This window comes from Ahaetulla prasina, chromosome 1 (genome assembly GCF_028640845.1).
Source record: "Ahaetulla prasina isolate Xishuangbanna chromosome 1, ASM2864084v1, whole genome shotgun sequence".
NCBI classification, from domain to species: Eukaryota; Metazoa; Chordata; class Lepidosauria; order Squamata; family Colubridae; genus Ahaetulla; species Ahaetulla prasina.
Genome location: NC_080539.1, coordinates 51666498 through 51689852, shown reverse-complemented (window position 1 = coordinate 51689852; position 23355 = coordinate 51666498). Strand labels below are relative to the sequence as shown.

Here is a 23355-nt window from a genome sequence, read left to right as displayed (position 1 = left end):
ATGTCAGGTTCAGAATGTGATAAATTATAGAAATACTGTGTGTCTACTAAACCTGAAGTCAACATTGGAAATGTCAGTGGTTTGGGGACAATTTTCAGGTTAGTAATGATACTTTGTGATCCTAATAACTAGATGGACACAACTTTGCAGTTTACTTCCCAATAGCCAAAAGTGGTTAGCCTTTTGGTTCTGGAATTCTCTGTGTCCACCCCCACTGCAGAGAGGTAGGGACTATTTAGTCAGCCCATCTGAGGCAATTGATGGACCTGTTAAAATCAAGAAGGGAATTTTCCAGAAGCTCTGTATCACAATTTGGTCAATTGTGGTCCAAGCTTGGAATGAGCATATAATGAGGGTCTTGGAATTGGATTGGCCTCGTTTGGACTCCTTTTGATTACGGATCCCAGAATACTCCTTGGCTTACCAAAGAGTTGTGGGAGATCAAACAGCAGAAGGGACACTTATAGATTTGCGGGCAAAAGATGAAGAGCAAGGCTACAGGTGAGAGCCTTTATTAGGACTTACCTTGTGGAAATAAGAACAATGAAGTGAGTTTACTTTTCTGCTCTTACTTCTGCAGATAATCAGCTGGTGATTCTGTTTAGGATGACCAGATTTCTTCTGGGTAAGGAAGGACTGGGAGAGCCCATGTTTGACTGGTGTGAAGAGTGTTCTTGACATCTGTCAAATAAAGTTACTCAACTTTGCATAGCGTTGGCTACTGGCTGGAAAGTCCTGTGAAAGTGATGGTGGCACATCTGAGATCCACTATATAGAAGAGCCTGAGCTTGTTACTCCTAAGGAAATGGATAGAATTATCCTGGTTGGTTAAGGGTTCCTGGGAAATAGTATTCAGTGGGTTCATGTGAGTATTGCCTCATTGCTAGGGTGGGGGCACCTACCTTGAAGGAGGCAGTGGTACATACACTTCTTAAGAGGTCTTGGATCCAACTCTGTTAAGACAGCTTTTGCCCAATTTCCAACCTATCCTATTAGGGAAGACGGTAATGGGTGCTCAGCTCACCAAATTAACTGAAGTAGAGTTTCAGGCAGGGTTCAGGCCAGGTTATGGCACTGAGATACAATTGGTCGTACTAGTGTTTTATCTCTGGAGGGCTTGGGATAGTGGCAGTGCATCCATCTTGGTCGTCCTGGATCTCTCAGCATTCAATATCACTGATCTTGGTATCTTTTTGGACTGTCTCTAGGAATTGAGACGGCCTTGTTTTGCAGTGCTGCTTCTTCTGTGGCAGATTCAAGTCAATATTAGTGGTGGTGGGAGGCTTAACTCTTTTCTACCTCCTTTTTAAAATTAACATGATACTGATAGGAGAAGTTATTAGGCACCATGGAGTATCACCAGTATACTGCTGATATCCAGTTGCACATCATTTGCTATTCCTGGCTGCCTAAGCAGCATTGTCCAAGAGTTGTCTCAGTGCCTGGAGGCTATAAATATTTGGGTGGGGAAGAGCTGGCTTTCACTCAAGCATAGCATGACAGAATGGCTATGGGTTTTTGGTTCCCCCTTTATGTTCAGGAATCATCTTTCAGGAATCATCACTTATTGTTGCACTCCTACAGGCAGAGCTGGTGCACAGTTTGGGGTTGTTACTGGATTTGCTGCTCTTGGTGGAGGAGCAGCTGGCAGCTATGTTTCTCTGTTTCACTTTGCCCCATTCCTAGACTAGGACACCTTGCTCATCCCCTAGTCACTTACTGGTTGAATTACTGTAATGCACTCTACATTTGGCTGCCTTTGAAGACCCATCCAGAATTACAGCTGATCCAGAATGCAGTGATACATGAAGTTCTGGGTATCCTATGATTTGCTCAGTTTGCACCATTGCTGCTTAAGCTGCACTGGTTTCCAGTTCTTTTCTGGGTGCCATTCAAGGTGTTGATTACCTTTAAAACAGGGGTGAAACTGGTTAGCTCCGGTTACAGTGATTTAAAAAAAAAAGGTGCCGCGCAATCATTGGAACCTTTTTTTTTTAAAGCAGTTTTTACTACCAGTTCGGGCAAATAGGTAGTAAAAAATAATTTAAAAAGTAAAAAAAAAAAAAGTTGGCCACACCCACCAAGCCACGCCTACAGAACTGGTAGTAAAAAGTTTTGCATTTCACAACTGCTTTTGAATCCATGTTATTTGTGGGGCTGCCTTTCCCTGAGGGTATCTGCTATTTCTATCAGGTCTCAGTAGGGTGGCTATATGCCACATTTCATCCCTTAAATGTTGCCATCTAGCAGGCCCTTACAGGCCCTAACTTCCCAATTGAAATCTTTGCCTTTGGAACACCTTTTGCCCTGACATCAAGCAGACCCAACCTTCTTGCCTTCTGAAAGGACCTGAAGACCTGGCTTTTCCGCCAAGTGTTGGAGAAGTGTATATCTTGGATGTGAAGGTTGTATTGTTTTGTTGGGGCACTAGGTGTTTTATGACAGTATTATGCTTTTTATTATTATTTTTAAGCCCCACTCCCCCACCCTGGTTTATTATGCATAATATGAACAGCTATATAAATCTAATAAATAAATCTTTCTGACTTTTCAGTCTGGCTTACAGTATTTCCTCCTGATCTCTTAGAACCAACTATCAAACTTGATAATGCTTAGCTTCCTTTCCCAAGCAAAATTTGTCATGTGCTACAATCTGCTAATACCTTTTCATATTTAGTCTAATCCAATGCTTTTATTTTCCATATAAAATCCAATCATATTTTCCCCAGTATCCTGGAAATGCATACTTTTTCATTGTTGCTGAATTACAGTTCTCATCCAGTGATGAAGGATGTTGGATTTATTGTTTACTAACTGATAGAACCCATACTGCTCATACCTTTCTGCTAAGCAATAATAGGGATAGCCTTAGATTTTACTTTTCCTTTTATCCTGTCTTTATTATGTATAATGAGTGGCCCAAAATGACCCAACTAGTTTCTGTGCTTAAGGAAACGCACAGCTTTTTGTGAGCATACAAAGTTGGCCATTTGCCAACTTTGCTCTCCAAAGTTCTCACAAAGTTCTCCATTGTGCTGATAGGATTCATGGGTATTTCTCTATTTCCTTGGTTTGAAGCTGCTTCTTCTTCTTCTTCTTCTTCTTCTTCTTCTTCTTCTTCTTCTTCTTCTTCTTCTTCTTCTTCTTCTTCTTCTTCTTCTTCTTATTATTATTATTATTATTATTATTATTATTATTATTATTATTATTATTATTATTATTATTATTATTATTATTATTATTATTATTTAATTTTTATACCGCCCTTCTCCTGAAGGACTCAGGGCGGTTAACAGCCAGATAAAATACAGTACAATACAGCTGAGTCTAATTTCTTTAGTCCCACCTCCTTCTACTGCGCCTTCCCAGTTTTTGACTCAGCTTTCATGCAGAAGAAGCAAGGAAAGATGCTCCAGAAGGAAAGAGTTTTAGACCAGAATCCAACTAATAGAGAGAAAATTAATGGTAGCAGAACCGTGAGTTCTTTGCAGCCGTGAAGTGGAGGGGGGGGCTGTCAGGCAGCAATCCCTTAAAAGCATCAGCTCTCAGTCTACTATGGCTTTAAACTGAAAAGCCGAGGATCCAGGACATCATTTGAATAATAAAGGGGCTGAGTCTGCTCAGTTTTGGCTGAATGCAGTAAAGCTCTAAAGTGAGTGAGTCTGCCTGCTTCCCAGGGAAAAAAGGGGGCAAACGTGGAGGATTTCTCTGAGACAAGGGCAAGTTGGGAGGAGCAGGGATCCCTTACTCTAAGCCCAGCCCAAGAAATGAGCTCAGAAGGGCCCAAAATGGCTGCAAAAGCAGCTACAGTTGAGATAAGAGGAAAGTCTCTATTTTCCCAGTAAGTTCTCCAAAGCTGAGGAGAAAGAGACTTTGAGGAGGAAAAAAGCCATTGAGAAAAGTTCTGCAAGAGTTGAAAAGGAGGCGGAGCAGAATGGGATTTCCCGCTCTTCAGTATTTCAGCCAATAGAGATAGAGCAGCAAGGCATTAGTGCCAGAGCTGCAACAGCAATGAGAGCTGGTGAGCAATCAAACCAAACAATCCTTTGTTTGGGAAAGGATGAATCATTGCTTCAATTGCAAGGAAAGTTTCAGGACTTTGGAAATCAGTGGCAACCTCATCCAAAGAAGATGAGACTGGCACTGGAGTCTACATACACTCCCAAAACTGCAGGAGCTCGATCTCCTGCATTTATTCATAATGCAAATGAAAGTTATTCATAATGCAAATATCAGAGGCTTTAACACAGGTCATGTCTGAGCAGGAGGATCAGACCAGTCCTATAAATATGGAGAGAATATCAGAACAGGATCACCCCTTACCAGCACAGAGGCCAAAAGAGGGCCTGGCGTTACAAAGATTTAACTCCTGCATCTCATCCACTCCTAATGAGGCTTCAATTTCAGGAGAGGAGGAACAAAAGGAAACAGCATTCTCTGATGAAGAGGAAACTGTGGAAGATACAATGATCACAGAAAGGGAAGTACAAGACCTATTTCACAGACAAAAGCCAGGAAAAGCTCCAGGCCTAGACAAGATAACTCCTTCTTGCTTAAAAGTCTGTGCTGACCAATTGGCCCCCAATCTTCACACATATCTTCAATAAATCACTAGAGATGTGCATTGTTCCTTCTTGCTTCAAACGCTCTACTATCATCCCAGTGCTGAAGAAGGCCGCCATCAAGGAACTGAATGAATACAGACCAGTTGCTTTAACATCTGTAGTCATGAAAACCTTTGAAAGACTAGTGCTGTCCCACTTGAAAACCATCACGGATCCGCTGTTAGACCCCTTGCAATTTGCATACCAAGCAAATAGATCAACAGATAATGCTGTTAATATGGCTCTGCACTACATCTTACAACATCTTGAATCTCCAAAGACCTTCACAGGGGTCCTTTTTGTAGACTTTAGTTCAGCATTCAATACCATCATTCCAGACACTCTTCTAACTAAGCTAAACCAGCTACAGGTACCTGAACACACTTGTAAGTGGATCATGAGCTTCCTAACAGACAGGAAGAAGCAAGTGAAGCTAAGCAGAGTCACACCAGATACGTGTACAATTAGCACAGGTCCCCCCCAAGGCTGTATGCTCTCCCCACTTCTCTTCTCTCTGCAACTCTAACGATCCATCTGTTAAACTACTGAAGTTTGCAGATGGCACAACAGTGATCAGTCTCATTCAAGACAATGATGAATCTGCATACAGATGGGAGGTTGAACAACTAGCCTCGTGGTGCGACTGGAACAGTCTGGAAATGAACATACTCAAAATGTTAGAAATGGTGGTAGACTTTAGGAGAAACCCTTTCATACTTCCATCTCTTACAATACTAGACAACACAGTATCAACAATAGAGACCTTCAAATTTCTAGGTTCTACCATATCACAAGATCTAAAATGGACAGCTAACATCAAAAACGTCATCAAAAAAGCATAACAAAGAATGTTCTTTCTGCACCACCTCAGAAAGCCCAAGGAGCTGCTGATCCAGTTCTACAGAGGAATTATTGAGTCTGTCATTTGCACCTCTATAACTGTCTGATTTGGTTCTGCAACCCAACAATACAGACACAGACTTCAGAGGATAATTAAACTGCAGAAAAATCAATGGCTACCAACCTGTCTTCCATTGAGGACCTGTATAGTCAAAAAGAGGACTGTGAAAATATTTACAGACCCCTCACATCCTGGACATAAACTGTTTCAACTCCTACCCTCAAAACGACGCTACAGAGCACTGAACACCAGAACAGCTAGACACAAGAACAGTTTCTTCCCGAATGCCATCACTCTGCTAAACAAATAATTTCCTGAACACTGTCAAACTATTACTAAATCTGCACTACTATTAATCTTCTCATCATTCCCATCACCCACCTCCTTCTACTTATAACTGTATGACTAACTTTGTTGCTTGTATCCTTAAGATTTATATTGATATTGTTTCCTGATTGCTTATTTGTACCCTATGACTATCATTAAGTGTTGTACCTTAGAATTCTTGATGAACATATATTTTATGTACACTAATAGCATATGCACCAAGACAAATTCCTTGTGTGTCCAATCACACTAGGCCAATAAAAAATCCTATCCTATCCTACCCTACCCTACCCTACCCTATAATACAGTATTTAATGGTCTGTTTTGAACAGATCTGTTCAAGCTCTTGTTAAGCAAGGCCAAGGCTGCAACTGACATGGGCACTGACCCAATGACATAGGGTAAAACCATCTGTTACAGATTCAAAGGATAGGCTTTTAGCAAGCCCAATGGTGTAATGTGAGACTGTTCCTTCTCCCGATCAATTCAGACAGGTGGTGCATGGGCAAATGGTCCAATCAGTGATTTTCCCAACACCAAGTGGCAATGAAAAGAAGATCTATAATGTAGAGCCAGTATTTGCAGAGTCTCTACAATCTCTAACAATTGATTGCCCAGTGGCTGCCTCAACATCCTCAACCATACTAGCCAATGACGCAGAGGAGGGCTTGAAAGGAGAGCACAAGAAGGCAGAGCAGACCCTTCATAAGATCCACCAAGCAGCTTCATGGGCAGTCAAAGCTACCACAATTGCTTCATTTTTTAGCAGAGCCATTCTGATCTGACTTTGGGAGATGCAGGACAAGGCACCACCTAGTGATCTCTTGATCACAATAGGATCACAAAAGTAATAGCTACACTAGAACTTATAGCAGACACCATTCTCAATGGCACTAAGTACACTTCCAAAGCCATCATAAGACTTCGCGGAGGTGTATCTGCACATTCCCATTCTTCAAGCTCATAGGAAATTGCTACAATTCTGCTATGCAGGCTGGCATTACCAGTACAGAGCCCTTCTGTTCTGTCCCCTCCCGGCCTCAGCCACGCGAGCTGGCTAAACGAGCCAGTAATTGAGTTCACGGCTGCTATCAGTCCTGGCAGGGAATCTGCAGCTGCCTGCCAAAGTCTCCCTTTTATCTTGGGATTGCCAGGCAACCAGGAAGTCAGCAGTCCAGGCCGAATGTTCAGCTCAATTCTCCAAGAGTCAAAGAGTTCAGCTCACTTCTCTACGGGTCAAAGAGTTCAGGTCAATTTTTGCTCGTCACGGAGCAGAAGAGCAGCCAGGGCTGCTTTTATACTCTGTGGGGTGTGGCTCCATGACTCAGCACTTCCTAGGCCTGCCCCACCCCTGCTTCTGTTGTTCCCGCCTCTCCTGCCTACGAAACCTAGGGTCCAGCCAGGCCTGATTGCCATCAGCCAGGTCTGGAGGCGTGGCCTGGGGGGGGAGAATCGGGGACGGAGGCCTTGCTATCTCCTCCACCTGGCCTGCCTCTGGCTCCTGGAGCTGAGCCAGGGAAGCCGATGCTCCAGAGGTAAGTTTTGATGGCCCTTCCCCCTCACTTTCTGAGTCACTTTCTGGCAGGGACCCAGGCTCGGGTGGCCCAGACACAACACCTTCCATTCGGGCTATCCTCAGTGCTCAGAATGTTCACCAAAGTGCTGGCAGTAGTGGCAGCACATCTCAGAACCATTCTGGTTCGCATCCAATGCTACCTGTATGACATCTTGATACAGGGCCAGGGCAAAGGAGGACTTGGAAATAGCAATTCAAGCACTGCAGAAACATGGATTTTCTGTCAACTTTGACAAGAGCCAATTAACTCCAACCAAACGACTGCTACATTTGGGAGCAGTCATAGATACCACCTCATGCAAGGTGTATTTGTCACAAGAACCCCAAACCAGCATAAAGGCACTGGCAGATCAGATTTTAACAGCCTGAACAGTGTCTACTGCAGCTCCTAGGCAAAATTGTGCCTGCATAGCAATCATGCCCTGGGCATGCTTGGACGCAAGGACATTGCAATGGTTCCTCCTACCACATTAGAGATCAGGCAGGAGCAACGCCAGGATCAGGGTGTGGGTTCCACCAACGGTGAGGCAATCACCTCAGTGGTGGAGGTCACAGGCCATAACCAGGGTGTGTGGCTTCAAGGAGCCGAATCGCCTGGCCATCACAGTAGACACCAGCCTATTGGTTTGGGGGCACATTGCCAGTCCTAGATAGCACAAGGTCAGTGGTCCCCAGTGGACCTCAAGAACAACACCAACTAGCTGGAACTCATGGCACTAAAAAGGTTCCAAGGAGTTGCAATGGATCGACACTCATCTTGACGGACAACATGGCCACAAAGGCCCACGTAAACCTTCGAGGGGAACACGTTCTAAGGCGTTCACGCAAGACGCAGAACACCTGGGCCTCTGGGTGGAGAAGCATCTTCTTTCGCTCAGAGCAGAACACATCTCAGGGTCAGCAAACATACAGCCAGACTGGCTCAGCAGAACAAGACTCAACCATTCAGAGTGGCACCTACATCCCGACCTATTCAAGGAGTTGGCGGAAAGATTCAGGAGTCCAGTCCTGGATCTTTTTGCATCCAAAACGAACACACTGCTACCAAAGTTCTAAGCAAGATTCCCAACCCCGGAAAGAGCCAACTCCCCATGGCCAAGGGACTACTATAGGCATTCCCACTACTACCATTGATCCTGAAAATGATCAGAAAGGTAATGGAGGAGAGGGCAGAGGTCCTGTTCATAGTACCACACTGGCGTCACACTAGCCCAGGCGACTGTAGTTCGCAGATCTGGTCAACCTGTCAGTGGCCAGACCGTGGAGGATCCACATGGACAGAGTATCTCTCAGCCAGGGGGATCTACTACACCCAGAATTGCAATGGCTTCAACTGACCATCTGACAATTGAACAGGCTAGATTAGGGCAGCTCAAGTGCCCCACCAGGGTTGTTCAGACAATACAGGTCTCTAGAAGGCCTTCAACCAACAGATCTATGACGCCACATGGAGAGCATTCTGTTGGTTGATAAGTGGTGTGTTGGTTGGTTGGTTGGTTAGTTGGTGTGATAAGACACATATCAAACCAACTATAGCATCAGTGATACAAATTCTAGTATTGCTACAGGAAGGAATGGAAAAAGGCCTGTCTCCCAATACCTTACTTAGGTAGCAGTGATAGCATCAGTCTTGGACAGCGGGAGGTTGGGGTCCATCAACTGGCACCCACTGGTGCACAGGTTCCTCAGAGGAGCAACCAATCTAAAAAACCCACTGGTTCATGGGACACCTGACAAAGGTCCTGAGAAGATTAATGGTAGAAGTGTTTGAACCTGTTGTGACTCCAGCCCCCGAACCTGGCCCCATGCCTGAAAGTGACTCCAAGAGTGATGGGGAAGGGCCGGTAAGGCTTACCTTGGGAGCACCAATGCCTTCGGCCCGGCTCCAGGAGCCAGAACCAGACCAGTCGGAGGACGTAATGAGGCCGTCATCCCCTTATTCCTCTCTTCCCCAGGCTACGCCTTCAGACCCAGATGATAATAATAATAATCAAGCTTGGATTGACATGCGCTTCAGAAGATTAGAGAGGCGGCTCCTGCCCCACCCCACAGGATATATAAGGAGCTTTGGGACTGCTCTCATTCCACGGGAAGCAAAAATTAGCTGAACTGTTTCAAAGAGCTGAAAGTCTTACTCGATTAGTCATTTGTTTGAACTTTGGCAGGCAGCTGTGATTTCTCTGCCAGGACTGATAAGAGCCGTGAATCCACTGGCTGAAGGCCAGCTCGTTGCTCCAAAGTGGGGAAGGAGACAGAACAGAACCATTATGCTCACCTGCTTAAACTTCCTCACCTAGAAGGTGGTCTTCCTCATGCAAATTACTTCTGCCAGACGAATATCTGAACTGGCAGCCCTGTCCCTAAGGGCCTACGTATATTTCACCCAAATAGGGTAGTGTTGCGGCTAGATCCCACCTTCCTACCGAAGGTGAACTCCACCTTCCACAGGGCACGGAGATAGTACTGCCGGATTTCTGTCCTAAAGTCAGTACACGGTTAGAAAAGAAGTGGTACTTCTTGGACGTTAAAGGGGCGATACGCATCTGTCTAAAGAGAATGGCTTCTATCAGGAAGACAGAATCAATGTTCGTTTCAATTAGACCAAGCTCATTGGGCAACAAGATTTCACCATTGACAATAGGTTGGTGGATTCAAGCATGCATTACTAAGACCTATGAACTGCAGTCATTGCCACTGCCCAGAAGAGTGAAGGCCCACTCAATGAGGAGCACAGCTACAACGGTGGCGTGGAATACTCAGGCTTCCGTCGAGGATATCTGTAGGTCAGCAATGTGGTCTTCTCCGTCACTGTTTATCAGACACTACAAGCTGGACGCTTTCACATCAGCGGAGGCAGCCTTTGGCAGAAGAGTACTTCAGGGAGTACATACGGTGGTGGGGACCTAGGACAAGACTTTCCCTACCCTTAGGACAGCCAGCTTTGGTATGTCCCATGAATTGTATTATCCTATCAGCACGTCAGAGAAGGAGCATTGGTCTTACTTGAATGCTTCTTCTCGTTGTGCTGAAGGATATTATAATCCCATCCTGACGACTGTCAAGTCCTAGGTCCTTCCAGAAGTGATCAGTAACAGCGCCGAAGAACTCCGAAAGTCAATCAATCAGCCTTCATCAAAACTGGGGAAATGCAGTAGAAGGAGGCGGGACTAAAAAAATGATTGAGTCAGCGTCATAGCAAGGAAGTAAAGGCACACCCACAAATTGTATTATCCTTCAGCACGATGACAAGAAATGTTCAGGTAAGACCAACACTCTATCTCTTAGAACAGGGGTCTCCAACCTGGGCAACTTTCAGCCTGGCGGACTTCAACTCCCAGAATTCCCCAGGGATTCTGGGAGTTGGAAGTCCTCCAGGCAGGCTGAAAGTTGCCCAGGTTGGAGACCTCTGTCTTAGAACCAACTGTCAAACTTGACACTGCTTAGCTTCCTTCCCAAGGAAAATTTGTCATGTGCTAAAATCTGCTGATACCTTTTCATATTTAGTCTAATTCAATGCTTTTATTTTCCATATAAAATCCAGCCATTTTTTCCCCAGTATCCTGGAAATGAAATTTTTTTCACTGTTGCTGAATTATAATTCCCATCCACTGATGAAGAATGTTGGATTTATAGTTTACTAACTGATAGAACCCATACTGCTCATACCTTTCTGCTAAACAAATGCTGTGATAGTAGGGATAGCCTTAGATTTTACTTTTCCTTTTATCCTGTCATTATTATGTATAATGAGTGGCCCAAAATGACCCAACTAGTTTCTGTGCTTAAAGGAACGCATAGTGTCCTGGTTTCTAATCCAGCATTTAGTGAGCATAACAAAGTTGGCCCTTTGCCTTAATGTACAGTAATAGGATGATTCAGGAGCTAGTACACATTGTATATGCCGTGTAACGGGGTGAGCTCCCGTTACTTGTCCCAGCAACCTAGTAGTTTCGAAAACACGTAAAAATGCAAGTAGAAAAAATAGGGACCAGCTTTGGTGGGAAGGTAACAGCGTTTCGTGCGCCTTTGGGTTGAGTCATGCTGGCCACATGACCACGGAGATGTCTTCAGACAGCGCTGGCTCTTCGGCTTTGAAACGGAGATGAGCACTGCCCCCTAGAGTCTGCAACGACTAGCACGTATGTGCAAGGGGAACCTTTACCTTTACACATTGTATGCACACAAACAAATTAATAGAATGCATTCATTTTTGGAGATGAATTTTTAAATGTGACATGTTTGTTTTCCTATCATATGTTTCAGCACAGGTAGCAATATTGCTGGCTGAAGTATTTTAGAAATCAAACCTCCTAAAATTTTAGCTGAATAAATATAATACTAGCAGTGATGTGATTCAAAAAATGAAAGTAATTCTGAATACTTGACACAATGTGTGAATTAGCAGAATATACACAGAAACATGGAGGAATTCATCATTCTGAAACTAATTTTTTATTTAAGAATATGTTTTAGATTTTGTTTATAATGTTGGCCTGCAATTATTATGACAGTATGATTTTCCACAAAGTTTTCCCAAGATGAACCTCTGAAGGAGTTTGCAAAAAAAATCCGGCCCTTAGTATCGGTAGTAATTATGTTTTCTGCATCCTGTATTTTGAAATGTTATAGGTTATCTTCTAAAAAAATGAATGGCTAATGCATACTGATAGCAGGTAGAAATGGCAAGTTGATGTGCTAGTAATATATTATCTTCAACTGAGGATATTTGCCTGCTGATATGAGCTAGAACTGAGGGAGATGGGGAGTTCAAAAATGTGAAAAGTAAAATAAATAATAAATAAATTTTGCAATTGCGTTCAGAATGAAAACAAAACTATATTAAAATAACATTAACAAACTGGTGAAACAGCAATTGCTTAGAATATAAATATATTCTAATTGAATATATTACAGAGTAAATAGAACAGCTGTAGTCTTAAAAGTAACGATGTTTCTGTTTTCACACACAAAATAATTACTGATGGGATGTATACAACTATTGAAATTATTGAAAAAATTATCAGATCATTCATCTCATATTTGTCAGGGTGAGGAATATAAGATGAGGTTTTCAAATACCAAGCTAGTTGTTGCATACTGACTGGTGAACTGCACAGTTTGATGTGTCATTATTATGAAGGTTTTGACTTAGAGAAGATGAAAAATATTAATGACAGGATATGTTTTAGTTATAGTCCTGAGTTATCAAGCATATTTTAATGCTGCACTTTTCAGAACTGATAATATGGTAGTTCGTAATCACATACTTCACATATCATTAAGTAACCCTTTTCACATTCTAAGGCAAGTGTTGAAAGAATAGAAGATGTTTAAGGAGTCAAACTGCTTTTCTTCTGTTGAACTAGTTATTACATTGTATTTTTAAATTATTACAATACGTTTGAAGATTTGCTCTACTGTTTAAGTGTTTTCTTTAAATTTTCTAATGTTTCAGTGTTTTCCTTGCCATGTCCTTGGCATTGTCAGAGTTGATAGTCTATTGTAAACTCTGTTTTATTAGGTTGTGGAGCTTATTTTCCAAACACTCATTGAGAAGAAAATAATGCATGTTATCTTCATATGTTATTTTCAGTAGGATGGCACAAAGTTTTTTTTTCCTTATTGAAATGAATTAATAATGTTATTACAGAGTTATAAAAAAGTTTTTAGTTAATTGGGAGATTCCTGGCAGTGTTAGAACTATATATAGACAACTTAAACTAAGGAATATAACTTATTTGCTGTTACATTTGTTTCTGAAACATGTTCTTTGAAGAGAATATTACATTTATCTCCAGACAAAATTATTAATAAACCATGCTATTAATAGAATAATACTATATATGAAATTGTATCTGTAAATCAGAAATGATATATGTAAACACATCCATATATTGTGGTTCATCCTTATTTGAGAAATTCACAGTTCGAAAATTAAGCAAATTGGTAGGACTCAGCATTCCCTGAATGATTTAACAGTGTCTTATCTCTTTGTTACACCTTTTTACTTTGAAGTTTTAATTTCATTGTGTTCATATGATTAGTTATATCTTTAGGAAAACTTTTTTTAAATGAAAAAATACAAAATTAGCAAGATGAAGGCCCCATTTGTTTCTTACTGGAAGTAACCAATATCCCTCTTTTAGACAAAGTTCAGTGTAATTTGCAGATTCAGCAATTTCAGAAGTTCACCATACTTGCTGTACCTACTTGCTAGAAGTAAACTGATCTGTGATTCAATAAATACTTGCACATAAATAAAATTAATAATTGATATGTCTAGGATACAAAAAAGAATCGATGGCATTTCAAATAGTATCTGGAAGAGATATTTAAAGTAATGTCCTGTGCCTTATTTCTCACTGCTCCCCTTTCATATTCTTCCTGGCCTCCAAATCCAATCTCTAGGAGAATGATGTTCCAGAGGACAGGCACCATTATAGGAAATGCTCTCTGGGTTCCGCCAGCTAGCACTGTCTTATGGGTAGAATCTGGAACATGTCTCTCCTGCTAGATCTCAAAGGACAAGTAGACCTCACTAGGGAGAGATGGTGCAATAGGTAATATAGCCCAAGCCATGAAGACCTTTAAAGGTAACCAGCAACATCTTGAATTGCACCTGGAAGCATGCCAGTAGCCATTGCAGCTCATGGAGCAGAAGTCTCACATGTTCCAAGACCCATAACTGCACCCATAACTGCTCATGCTGCTGCATTTTGCACCAGCTGAAACTTCTAAATACTTTTCAAGGCCATGTAGAACACATTATAATAAATCTAACAGGAGATGACTAATGCATGAGAGACAATGAGCAAGTCGTCCTAGTCCAGGCACAACAATAACTCCCATAGTCAAGATTGCTCCCCATTCTTTGGCAGGCGCCATGGGTCTAGGAGTTCCCCAAATTACACACATAATCTACTTGGTATATAGTGCAACCCCATCTAGAATAAGAGATGAAGCTTCCTCAGAACCAGGGATATCCCAAAGCCTCTTAGCCTTATTAGGGTTGAGCCAAAACCTCTTGTTCCCCATCCAGACCTTCACAGCCTCTTCACATAAAATACGACCTCCATAGCAGCACTTCGACAAATCAGAGTGCAGCTATAGAGCTGAATATCATCAGCATACTGACGATAACTTGCCCTGAATTGATGGATGACCTCATTAAGTCGTTTCATGTAGACGTTAAAGGAGAGAGCACAGAACAGCGTCCCGCTGATAATGAGCTGTATGCTAGACCTCTCCTTCTTTATTATCACTGATTGGAACCAACCCTGAAGGAAGGAGATGAATCAACACAATACTATGTTATCCACCTCAACCCCAAAGCCGATCCAGAGGGATACCATAATCCTTATTGAAAGCTGCTGAGAAGTCAAGAACAGGAAGAACGGATGTACCATGCCTTCTTTGTTCTTGCTAGACATCCTCCAGTAATGCAGTCAGTGCTGTCTTGGTCCTATACTAGGCCTGAATCCCGACTATAAAGGTTCATATAATCTACCATTAATGGTTATGTTGCCTGGTAGCTGCGTTTCAACAAGAGTTACTCTCTTTGTCTACTTGACATAATACTGTGATCTAAGAACACATTCCCTCACTTTTGGTGAAGTTACATATAAGAAACTCACTTCTTCCACATATGCCTCAGCCACTTTTATCAATTATCAAGTTCTGCTTCCTCTACTTATTGCATTGGTATAAATCTTTTGTGGCATCCCAGAATTCATGCCACAGTTTAGAGAGCTCTGATGTAGATGAGGAGAATGGAGGTAGCATGAGCCCCATCCTTGGGAAATTTCAGACTTATTTAGAGGGTTGCATGTGTTCTTTGCCACAACTTTGATAATTTTTATATAGATGAAGGCAGGGGTTTGAGGATCACAGCTTCTGAACAGATCATTGTATTCAGTATATAAATGTCAGGATGGGAACAGAAACATAGTCTGTTACACTTATAGAAACTTCTTTGTGCTATTGATGTACAAAGAGAGCAAAAAGTGGTCATACCAGCGGAGATTGGTACAAGACAGGACAGATTCCTGTAGAATTCAATCACAATTTGGTGTTTGATATATTTTATGGCATTTCTAGGTGTCCTCTCACTCAACAGACTCTGGTGTTATATTGTAGCTCTTTGTTTTCATTCTATATTGCATTTCACTTACTTTAATTCATGCTCATTGTAAAGCTTTTCTTAAGCATAGTCTATTCTCTTCTATTTTTCTGTCTTATGCCATCTCATTTTTTTTTAGATTAGCGGAAGCTTGTTATTTTCTCAGTTCTTTTTGTGTACCTTCATCTCACTTGACTAATTCCCAGTATAATATTTCTTCTTTCATGGGCAAGAAGATTAATGGCTCCAGAGCTCTCTCTTTGATCTTCCCCGTAGTATGGGGTATTTGAGACTTAAACAAGCTCTTATCTAACTTGGTGTCCTTCAGGAGTGTTGGACTACAATCATCTACTACTGGCAGTAGTAGTTAGAGATGGTAAGTGCTATAGTACAGTATACTTGAGGACATGAAAGGGAAAGCCTGCCATAAATACTGTTCTCCATATGAATTGATCTTTCACATATACCGTATTAGGGAGATGGTGTGCCTCTTTAAGTGTTTAAGAATTTCACTTAATCATAACTCTACTTCTTATATGTAATTTATATTAGCAATTTAACTTGTATAGTAGTTTTAATTTAAAATGAGGAATGCTGTGGGAAGAAATCATTAACTGCTTCTCAGCTTTAGATATAATTAAAAATCATATTTACATTAGAGGAATCTCATTTGAACATTTTTAAGTAATCTCAAAAATTCTCCATTCTTAACTCCCAGACTGCTTTTTAATTCCCATATTCAAGCATATGCAGGTAGTCCTCAGTTAACAATGGCAATTGGAACCAGAATTTCCATCACTAAACAATGTATTCGTAAAGTATAACATCTCATGACCATGTTGCTTAGCGGTGGCAGTTTCTTGTTGCCATTGTTAAGCAAATCACCATGAGTCATTAAGCAAGGACATTGCATGGTTGCTATTTGTGACATTCTACAGGCTTTCCTATTGACTTTGCTTGTAGGAAACTGGCAAAGAAAGCTGCAAATGATAACCACATGACTATGGGATGCTACAGTGTTGTAATCATAAACTGGGTACTAGATTATATTCATGTGATAGTCGCAAGTTCATTTGATGACAATATACGTAGTTCTCCATTAACAACTTCTCTGTTTAGCAGCCATTCAAAGTTAAGAAAGTGTTGAAAAAGTAACTTTACAACTGGCTCTTGACCATTACAGCATCCTCATAATCACATGATCATATTCAAGTGCTGCAGCTGGTGTGTATTTAAGACAATTGCAGTATCTTGGAGTCACATGATCACCATTTGCAAGCTTCACAGTTGGCTTCAGAGAAGCAAAGTCAAAAAAGAAGCAAGTGAAATTGCAGATCATGATCATATGATGTTTTGCTTAACCACTGTGGATGACTTAAAACCACAGCAAAACTGATGTTAGTCTGGCATAGTCACATATTTCATTTAGCAACTGCATCACTTAGCCACAGAATTCCTGGTCCCAATTGTGGTTAAATGAAAACTACCTGCACTTTATCATACTATTTATTATAAGTTTGTTTATTATACTCTGCCTTCCCACCATAAAACACTTGCAGGTGCATTTTGCCACTTTACAGCATTGTGTGTGTATGCCTGTGCACGCAGGCAGGCGTGCACACACACATGTGCAAGTCTCTCTAAATTATAGCTTGAATACTTGTAATAGTGGTCTGGTGGGATTGAGTCTGCCATAATGTACTACATGTAATCTTGGTTTTGATGAATTAAAATGTAGTAAATAGAGTAAATCCTATCTGTTGAACTAATTTGGTTATTGTTTAAAATTGTCCACCAAATCAGTTCAGGTTCCATTAAACCAGGCTTGGATAGATAACATATTCAGGTTTCTGTGATTTCCTTCTGCAATTCTGGCTCCTACATTGACTGTGGACTGGGTCTTATTTCTACTAATAGAGCAGGTTAGAGGTTGGGAATCCTCCTGAACTCGCAACTCACAACTTGGAAACTGTTGCCTATCTCTAGATATTGCATCAGGGTCTAGGACAACTTGCTATGTTTGACTTACCTCGGATGACTTGCCCTGTGATACCATAGAACAATTCAAAGTGGGCTAACTCAAGAGAGGGACAAGTGAATTATAGCAGGTCTTGTCTTGCTTTAGTTTTGAACCTTCTCAAGTTAGAAGTCTTCAAGGCTGGGATGAACTGCAATTCTACTTGTCCCTCTCTTGAGTTGTCCCATGGCGAATTGACTGGGGCAAATCAGCCGCAGTGAGTTGGCTGCGGCAACTTGTCCCATTCCGATTGCATTGTGGCTACCCCTTTTGAAGAGGGAAAGAATGGTAATTCATTCTCTTATGTACTTTAGGGTAGATTATGTACTCAATTTGGATGTGTTTTGAAAACCATTTGGAAACTACCATTGGTACAGAATGTAACTGGCTATCTGTGAGTAGGTGAGAGAACTATTATAAAAGAATAACCAGTCTTGTATAACCTGTATCAAACAGTTCCAGAGCTTGTTTGTTGCTGTGTTCTCAAGGCTGGGGGTTTCATTGGCTTCCATTAGGTTTCTATATCTAATAGAACTTTACCTGTAAAGCCCTTCAAATAGCAGCAACATATTTCTGTTTGATCTACTAGGAAAAGGTTACTTTAAATTCCCATTGCAGGTGAAACTAAAAGGGTGGAAGCGCAGAGGCAGTTCTTATCTGTTGTGAAACCTTTTGCCTCCAAATCAGATTGGCCCCTTGCCTGTTGTTTTGGGTTTTAGATGAGCCAATTCAATTCAGTAAAGGTTTATAGAGTTATTCTGGTTGATTATTTGTGTTTTTGTTTTTTCTTTTTTGTTAACATTTACAGTATTTGTTTTTAAACTAGTGTTAACCACTCAGATTTGTAACTGCAAGTTGGTGGGCATACAAATTGATTAAAATAAATATAAATAAGAAAAATTCATTTGCTGAAATGACCTTATTCATGCAACTTTTCTGTTCCTGTGAGATGTGTCATTTTTTTCTAACATTACTTGCATACAGAGCTTCTAAGTAAATTATCTGTTGTTCAGATCAGTTTTTGCATTGGAAAACTATTTACAAACAGGATACAAAATAACATTTATTTTATTGTAGCTGTAGATTTCCATACAAAACCAGTATATTTTCAGGTATTCTCAACTTTGGAAAGAATGAAACTCCACAGAGACCCATTCAATATATGCCATGTATATCAGTTGCCTGTTTTCACTATAAATTCTTTACTTAGCAGGTTTATTGAAGTCATGATTATTATACAACAACTGTAGGCTTGATTTATGTGACATGGTACACTAAGTGGCTAAATTTGACAGTGGAGCTGGTTATATTACTCACTTATATATTACGTTCATAAACTTAGTTAAAAAGAAGATAAACAGAACTAAGTGAGATTTCACTTTCTGTAATTATCATTTTCTGTATCTTTTGTATTAAGAAATTGAAACCTAGGTAACATGCTCAAGATTATTGGCATGAAAGTCCATTATAACATTTAATTATAACATTTTGTTATAACAAAGAAGCATACATTTTATCTAGCAAGCCTGGAGGCTGATTTTTTCCCCCAGTTCAGTGGCAGTGGGGAACTATTGTTTCTGATATTAATCTATTTAAGATGAGATTTATTATTTGAAGGGTATTGGCAAGGATAAACTCCTGTTCTTCTATTCTGCTCATGGCACCTGAGTTTTATAGCCTATAGCTTTTTTTAAATCCATGCAAGGGGGCATATTGTACAGCACAACTGACAAATACACCCTTTGAATACTAAATAATTGAACATAATGTTGGAGTTTATTAGGTAGTCATAGGTCGTTGACTGGCATATCAAAGATTGCTCTTCAGAGTGGAGTTCTGGCCATGATAACAGTTAAATTTACTTTACTTTAAATTAAATTTTATTGACTTTAATTATAATAAGATTATTGCAGATGTATTTAATAATACCTTTCTGTTTCATTAAGCATTGAAGATGCAACAACTATCAATGGAGACCGAGTGGAACAGTTTTAAGTTTCTGGGTGTTAGCATAAAAGAGGACGGTGTGGGGCACTCACATTGCAGCACTGGTCAAAAGGGCCCAGCAGAGATTATACTGCCTGAGACTGCTCAGGAAACAACAACTGAATGAAAAACTGCTGGTGACCTTCTACCACTGCACCATAGAGAGTATTTTAATTTATTGCACCTGTGTATGGTTTGCTAATTGCACAGTGGCAGATAGGACAGCACTCCAGAGGGTTAATGTCATTGCCCAGAGCAGAGGTCTCCAAGCTTGGCAACTTTAAGACTTGTGGACTTCAACTCCCAGAGAGGAACTCTGGGAATTGAAGTCCACAAGTCTTAAAGTTGCCAAGCTTGGAGACCCTGGCCCAGAGGATCATTGGTTGCCCTCTCCCCTCTTTGGAAGAGCTTTATAGCTCCCGCTGCCTTAAAAAAGTTCAAAAAATCTTGACATGCGCAGAAATGGACAAGCTGACACTAGAACTCAAAAACAAGGACAAGACAGAATACTATAAAATTTGGAATAAAATGTACCAATGGTTGGAAAGGAGAAAAGGAGTTGGAAGAAAAAAGAAGTAGGGTTTGTAAAACTGTTATTGGATAATATTTAGACAAATACCTAAATGAGGACAAGGGATATATGTATATAAGAATAAAATAGTAATGTAAGTAATTATATTTGTTGTTATGTTAAAAATATGTGTGGATATGAGAGGATGGGGATGGTCACACTATGTCCAATGTTTTTAATGTTAGTTTAATATTTTTTTTTAAAAAAAAGTTCAGAACATTCTTAAAGATCCATCTCATCCTGGGCACCCTTTTTTGAACTATTACCATCTGGCAGATGGTACAGGATAATAAAAACAAGGGCAAATAGGCTGAAAAACAGCTTCTATCCCAGGGCAGTAACCATATTAAATTCTACTGTAGTCTACTGCAATATTAATGCAATATCAGGTTTTCAATTCAGCTGTATAGAATGTGAAGGATGTGTATTTGTGTTTTATTTTTATAATGTACACTGAAGATGGCATGTAATTTCATTGTATGAGGTGCAATGACAATAAACTACTGTATTTTTCGGAGTATAAGACGTACCTTAGTTTTTGGAGAGGAAGATAAGAAAATAGCTGATTGGCAGATGGATTGGCCTCCCAGAATACCCCTTAATCAGCTGTTCCAAGAGTTGAATTTTAGCAACAGGTTCCTTGGTTGTGAGTTCTGTGTCTTGCTTTTTTTTTTTTTTTTTTGCTTTTTTTATTTCTTCCTCTGAAACTTCTGAAACTCTGTTTCAGAAAACTTTTTCTGCCTCTGAAAGCCTCCGAAACAGAGCTTCAGAAAAAAAGCCTCTGAAACTCTGTTTGGGGGCTTCTTTTCTGAAGCTTCATATCTGATGCTTTTTTCAGCCTCTGAACCTCTGTTTGAGAAACTGGGCGGGGCTACATTCGGAGTATAAGACGCACCCAGATTTTTACCCTCTTTTTGGGGAAAAAAGGTGTGTCTTATACTAAAAAAACACCACAAAATGGTAGAATAAACCCTAGAGGGACTCTGGAGACGCTACAGGCATTTAGGGAGCTGGAAGCTGGGAATTTGTATACTATACTAGTGAACTTTCCTAGTGAAACCACTTTCATGACCCCCCCACCCCCGTGCCAGTTTAGATGGATCTATTCCATTTGGGCTCAGAACAACGAACTGTTTAAAGATTTCACAAGATTTAAATGTTGCACATGCTGTATTTAGAATCAACAATTTTTGTCTCAGGAAATTAACAGAGCCTGTAATGTTAATTTAAAAAGATTGCTTAGATATTTCAATAACTATCATTTGATCCTTTGTTTTTTTTAAAAAATCTTGGAATAAACTATATTAAGAGATAGGGTGTTCAAAATATACACAGGATTATATGCAGTAACTAATAAAAAGGCCAAATTCTATATGCAGTTTCATTAATAAAGTTAAACCAATTATTCAACAAAATAAGTTACCCATCTTTTTTTCAAACTGTGTGCTGCTTTTGATTTTTTTCCCCACAGGAATTGCCCAAGTCATTCAATGTCCTGTACGTTGGATGAACTGTAACAACTTTAAGTGACTTATACTTGACAAGAAATGAGAGTTAGAATATTGAAGGAATATTTATTTCAAGAATAGAAGAATATAAAGAAAACTGAAGAGACTACAAAAGAACACAAGTCTTATTTTCCCTTTCTCCTTTCTTTCATTTTCTAATAAATATCCAAACTCTGCCCTTTGACAAAGTCTGTGGTTTTCTTAATTATGCAGCCTGAAATTTGATTAACTGGAACAGCACCTTGCCATTTTACATCAGCTATAAAGCATTAGAAATTAAATTATGGAGTAGTTATCTAAACCTTTTTATGAAACAAAATAACTATTAAAAATGTATTTTCATTAGTAAGTTTGCAAAGTCAATTTCTGAATATCAGAACTTATGAGTTTTTGTACAATTGGATAATCTAAACAGTTGAAAGACAAAGAAAATATTCCTTTATTTTGCACTGAAATGAATACTTGTTTTCAAGAACAAACAAAAATATTGAACACATTTCTTTTGGTTGTGGAAATTTCTCTATCTGATCCATGTTTAACTTAAGTTTTATATATATTCTTTTCATGATATAAAGCTCTTTGTTTACCTGGTTTTTAAATTGGGGGATGAGAATGACTGTGATTTAAAAAACAACATTAGCTTTTGTCTTAAAAGATACATTTTGATAAAGTAGCTTCTTCCGGTTATCCTTGTTTCCAGGCTTTTTAAGGCTCATATAGTTGAGATGGATTGGTAATGGGATGTCATGTTACATTTAGAAAGACTATATAAGCTTTTTGGTATGACATGCAATCGAAAAGGACTTCAAAGCGTATATACAAGAAAAAAACACAGAAAACCTAAGAAACTATTTTTTTCTCTTTAATATTCTTTCAACCTCTGGCCATCTGACAAAGTTATGAGTAAGATTAGATTACTTTAAACTAGTTTGTGCAAGGGTAATAGAGTAAGATACTCTTTGGAAAGGTAGAAAGAAATTATGGAGATCTAAACGAGAATTGTACAAGTATATTTCTGGTAATATAACTTGACTTTGTCCTTGTCCTTGTCCTTCAGTTCTACCCTGGAGGAGAGCTCTCCTGAACCCTAAACATTTGCCGGCTTGTAGATGGGGAGAGAGTTCTGATGGTCTTATTTGGTTAGTGGGAATTGCTGGGAGAAGAAACTCATTATCTGAAGGATTGTAAATTGTGGAGCAGCATTTTTATGTGACCTACACTTTCGTTTTAGATAAATTTGGTAGATCAAAAATCCAGGCATGATAGCATCTGCAAAAAAAACCAAAAAAGCCCCTATCCCTGAAGATGTAAGATAAGGCATCTGTTACAGGCTACTATAGAAGAAAAACTAGAACTCAGAAATTTAAAGATTGTGTATTTGAAAACAATTTATTCAATATAGTTTCTGTTTAGGATCATAGATTGTTTGGAGCAGCATCTTTAATCCTGGATAGTTGAAGTAAACTCTGCTGAATAGCAGGATTTACTTCTGAGTAATTGTGTATGGTTATTAGTCCAATAGTAGTTTTCTGTTTAGAAACTAAATAATAAAATAAGTTAAATTGAAATAATCAAAACATCATCTGACTTATACATTTTATTTCTCAAAAACAAAACTCTATGGTACATTAAAATTTTGTTTTTCATATGTTTTATATTATTACATATATTTTATTGCTATAGTTATAAAAGAGATCATGATTCCATTGTAATCAAATGTATTTCATTGTAATTGAATTTTGGTGA

The 23355-nt window shown here is 39.7% G+C and overlaps 1 protein-coding gene across 5 annotated transcripts in view; it reads left to right on the top strand.

Annotated features, from left to right (window-relative positions):
- PPM1B (protein phosphatase, Mg2+/Mn2+ dependent 1B) overlaps positions 1-23355 on the top strand; it is an 84867-nt gene that overhangs the window by 45406 nt on the left and 16106 nt on the right. Inside the window, exon 5 of one of the 5 annotated variants that reach the window (XM_058165228.1) lies at positions 21888-21916. The exons of 3 other annotated variants lie outside the window; for them this stretch is intronic. In XM_058165228.1, coding sequence (XP_058021211.1) covers positions 21888-21901 — 14 coding nt within the window. In that variant the 3' untranslated portion in view covers positions 21902-21916. Of the gene's footprint in view, positions 1-21572; positions 21760-21887; positions 21917-23355 lie in introns of those variants that run through there. One more of the 5 variants, XM_058165227.1, reaches the window with a different exon arrangement.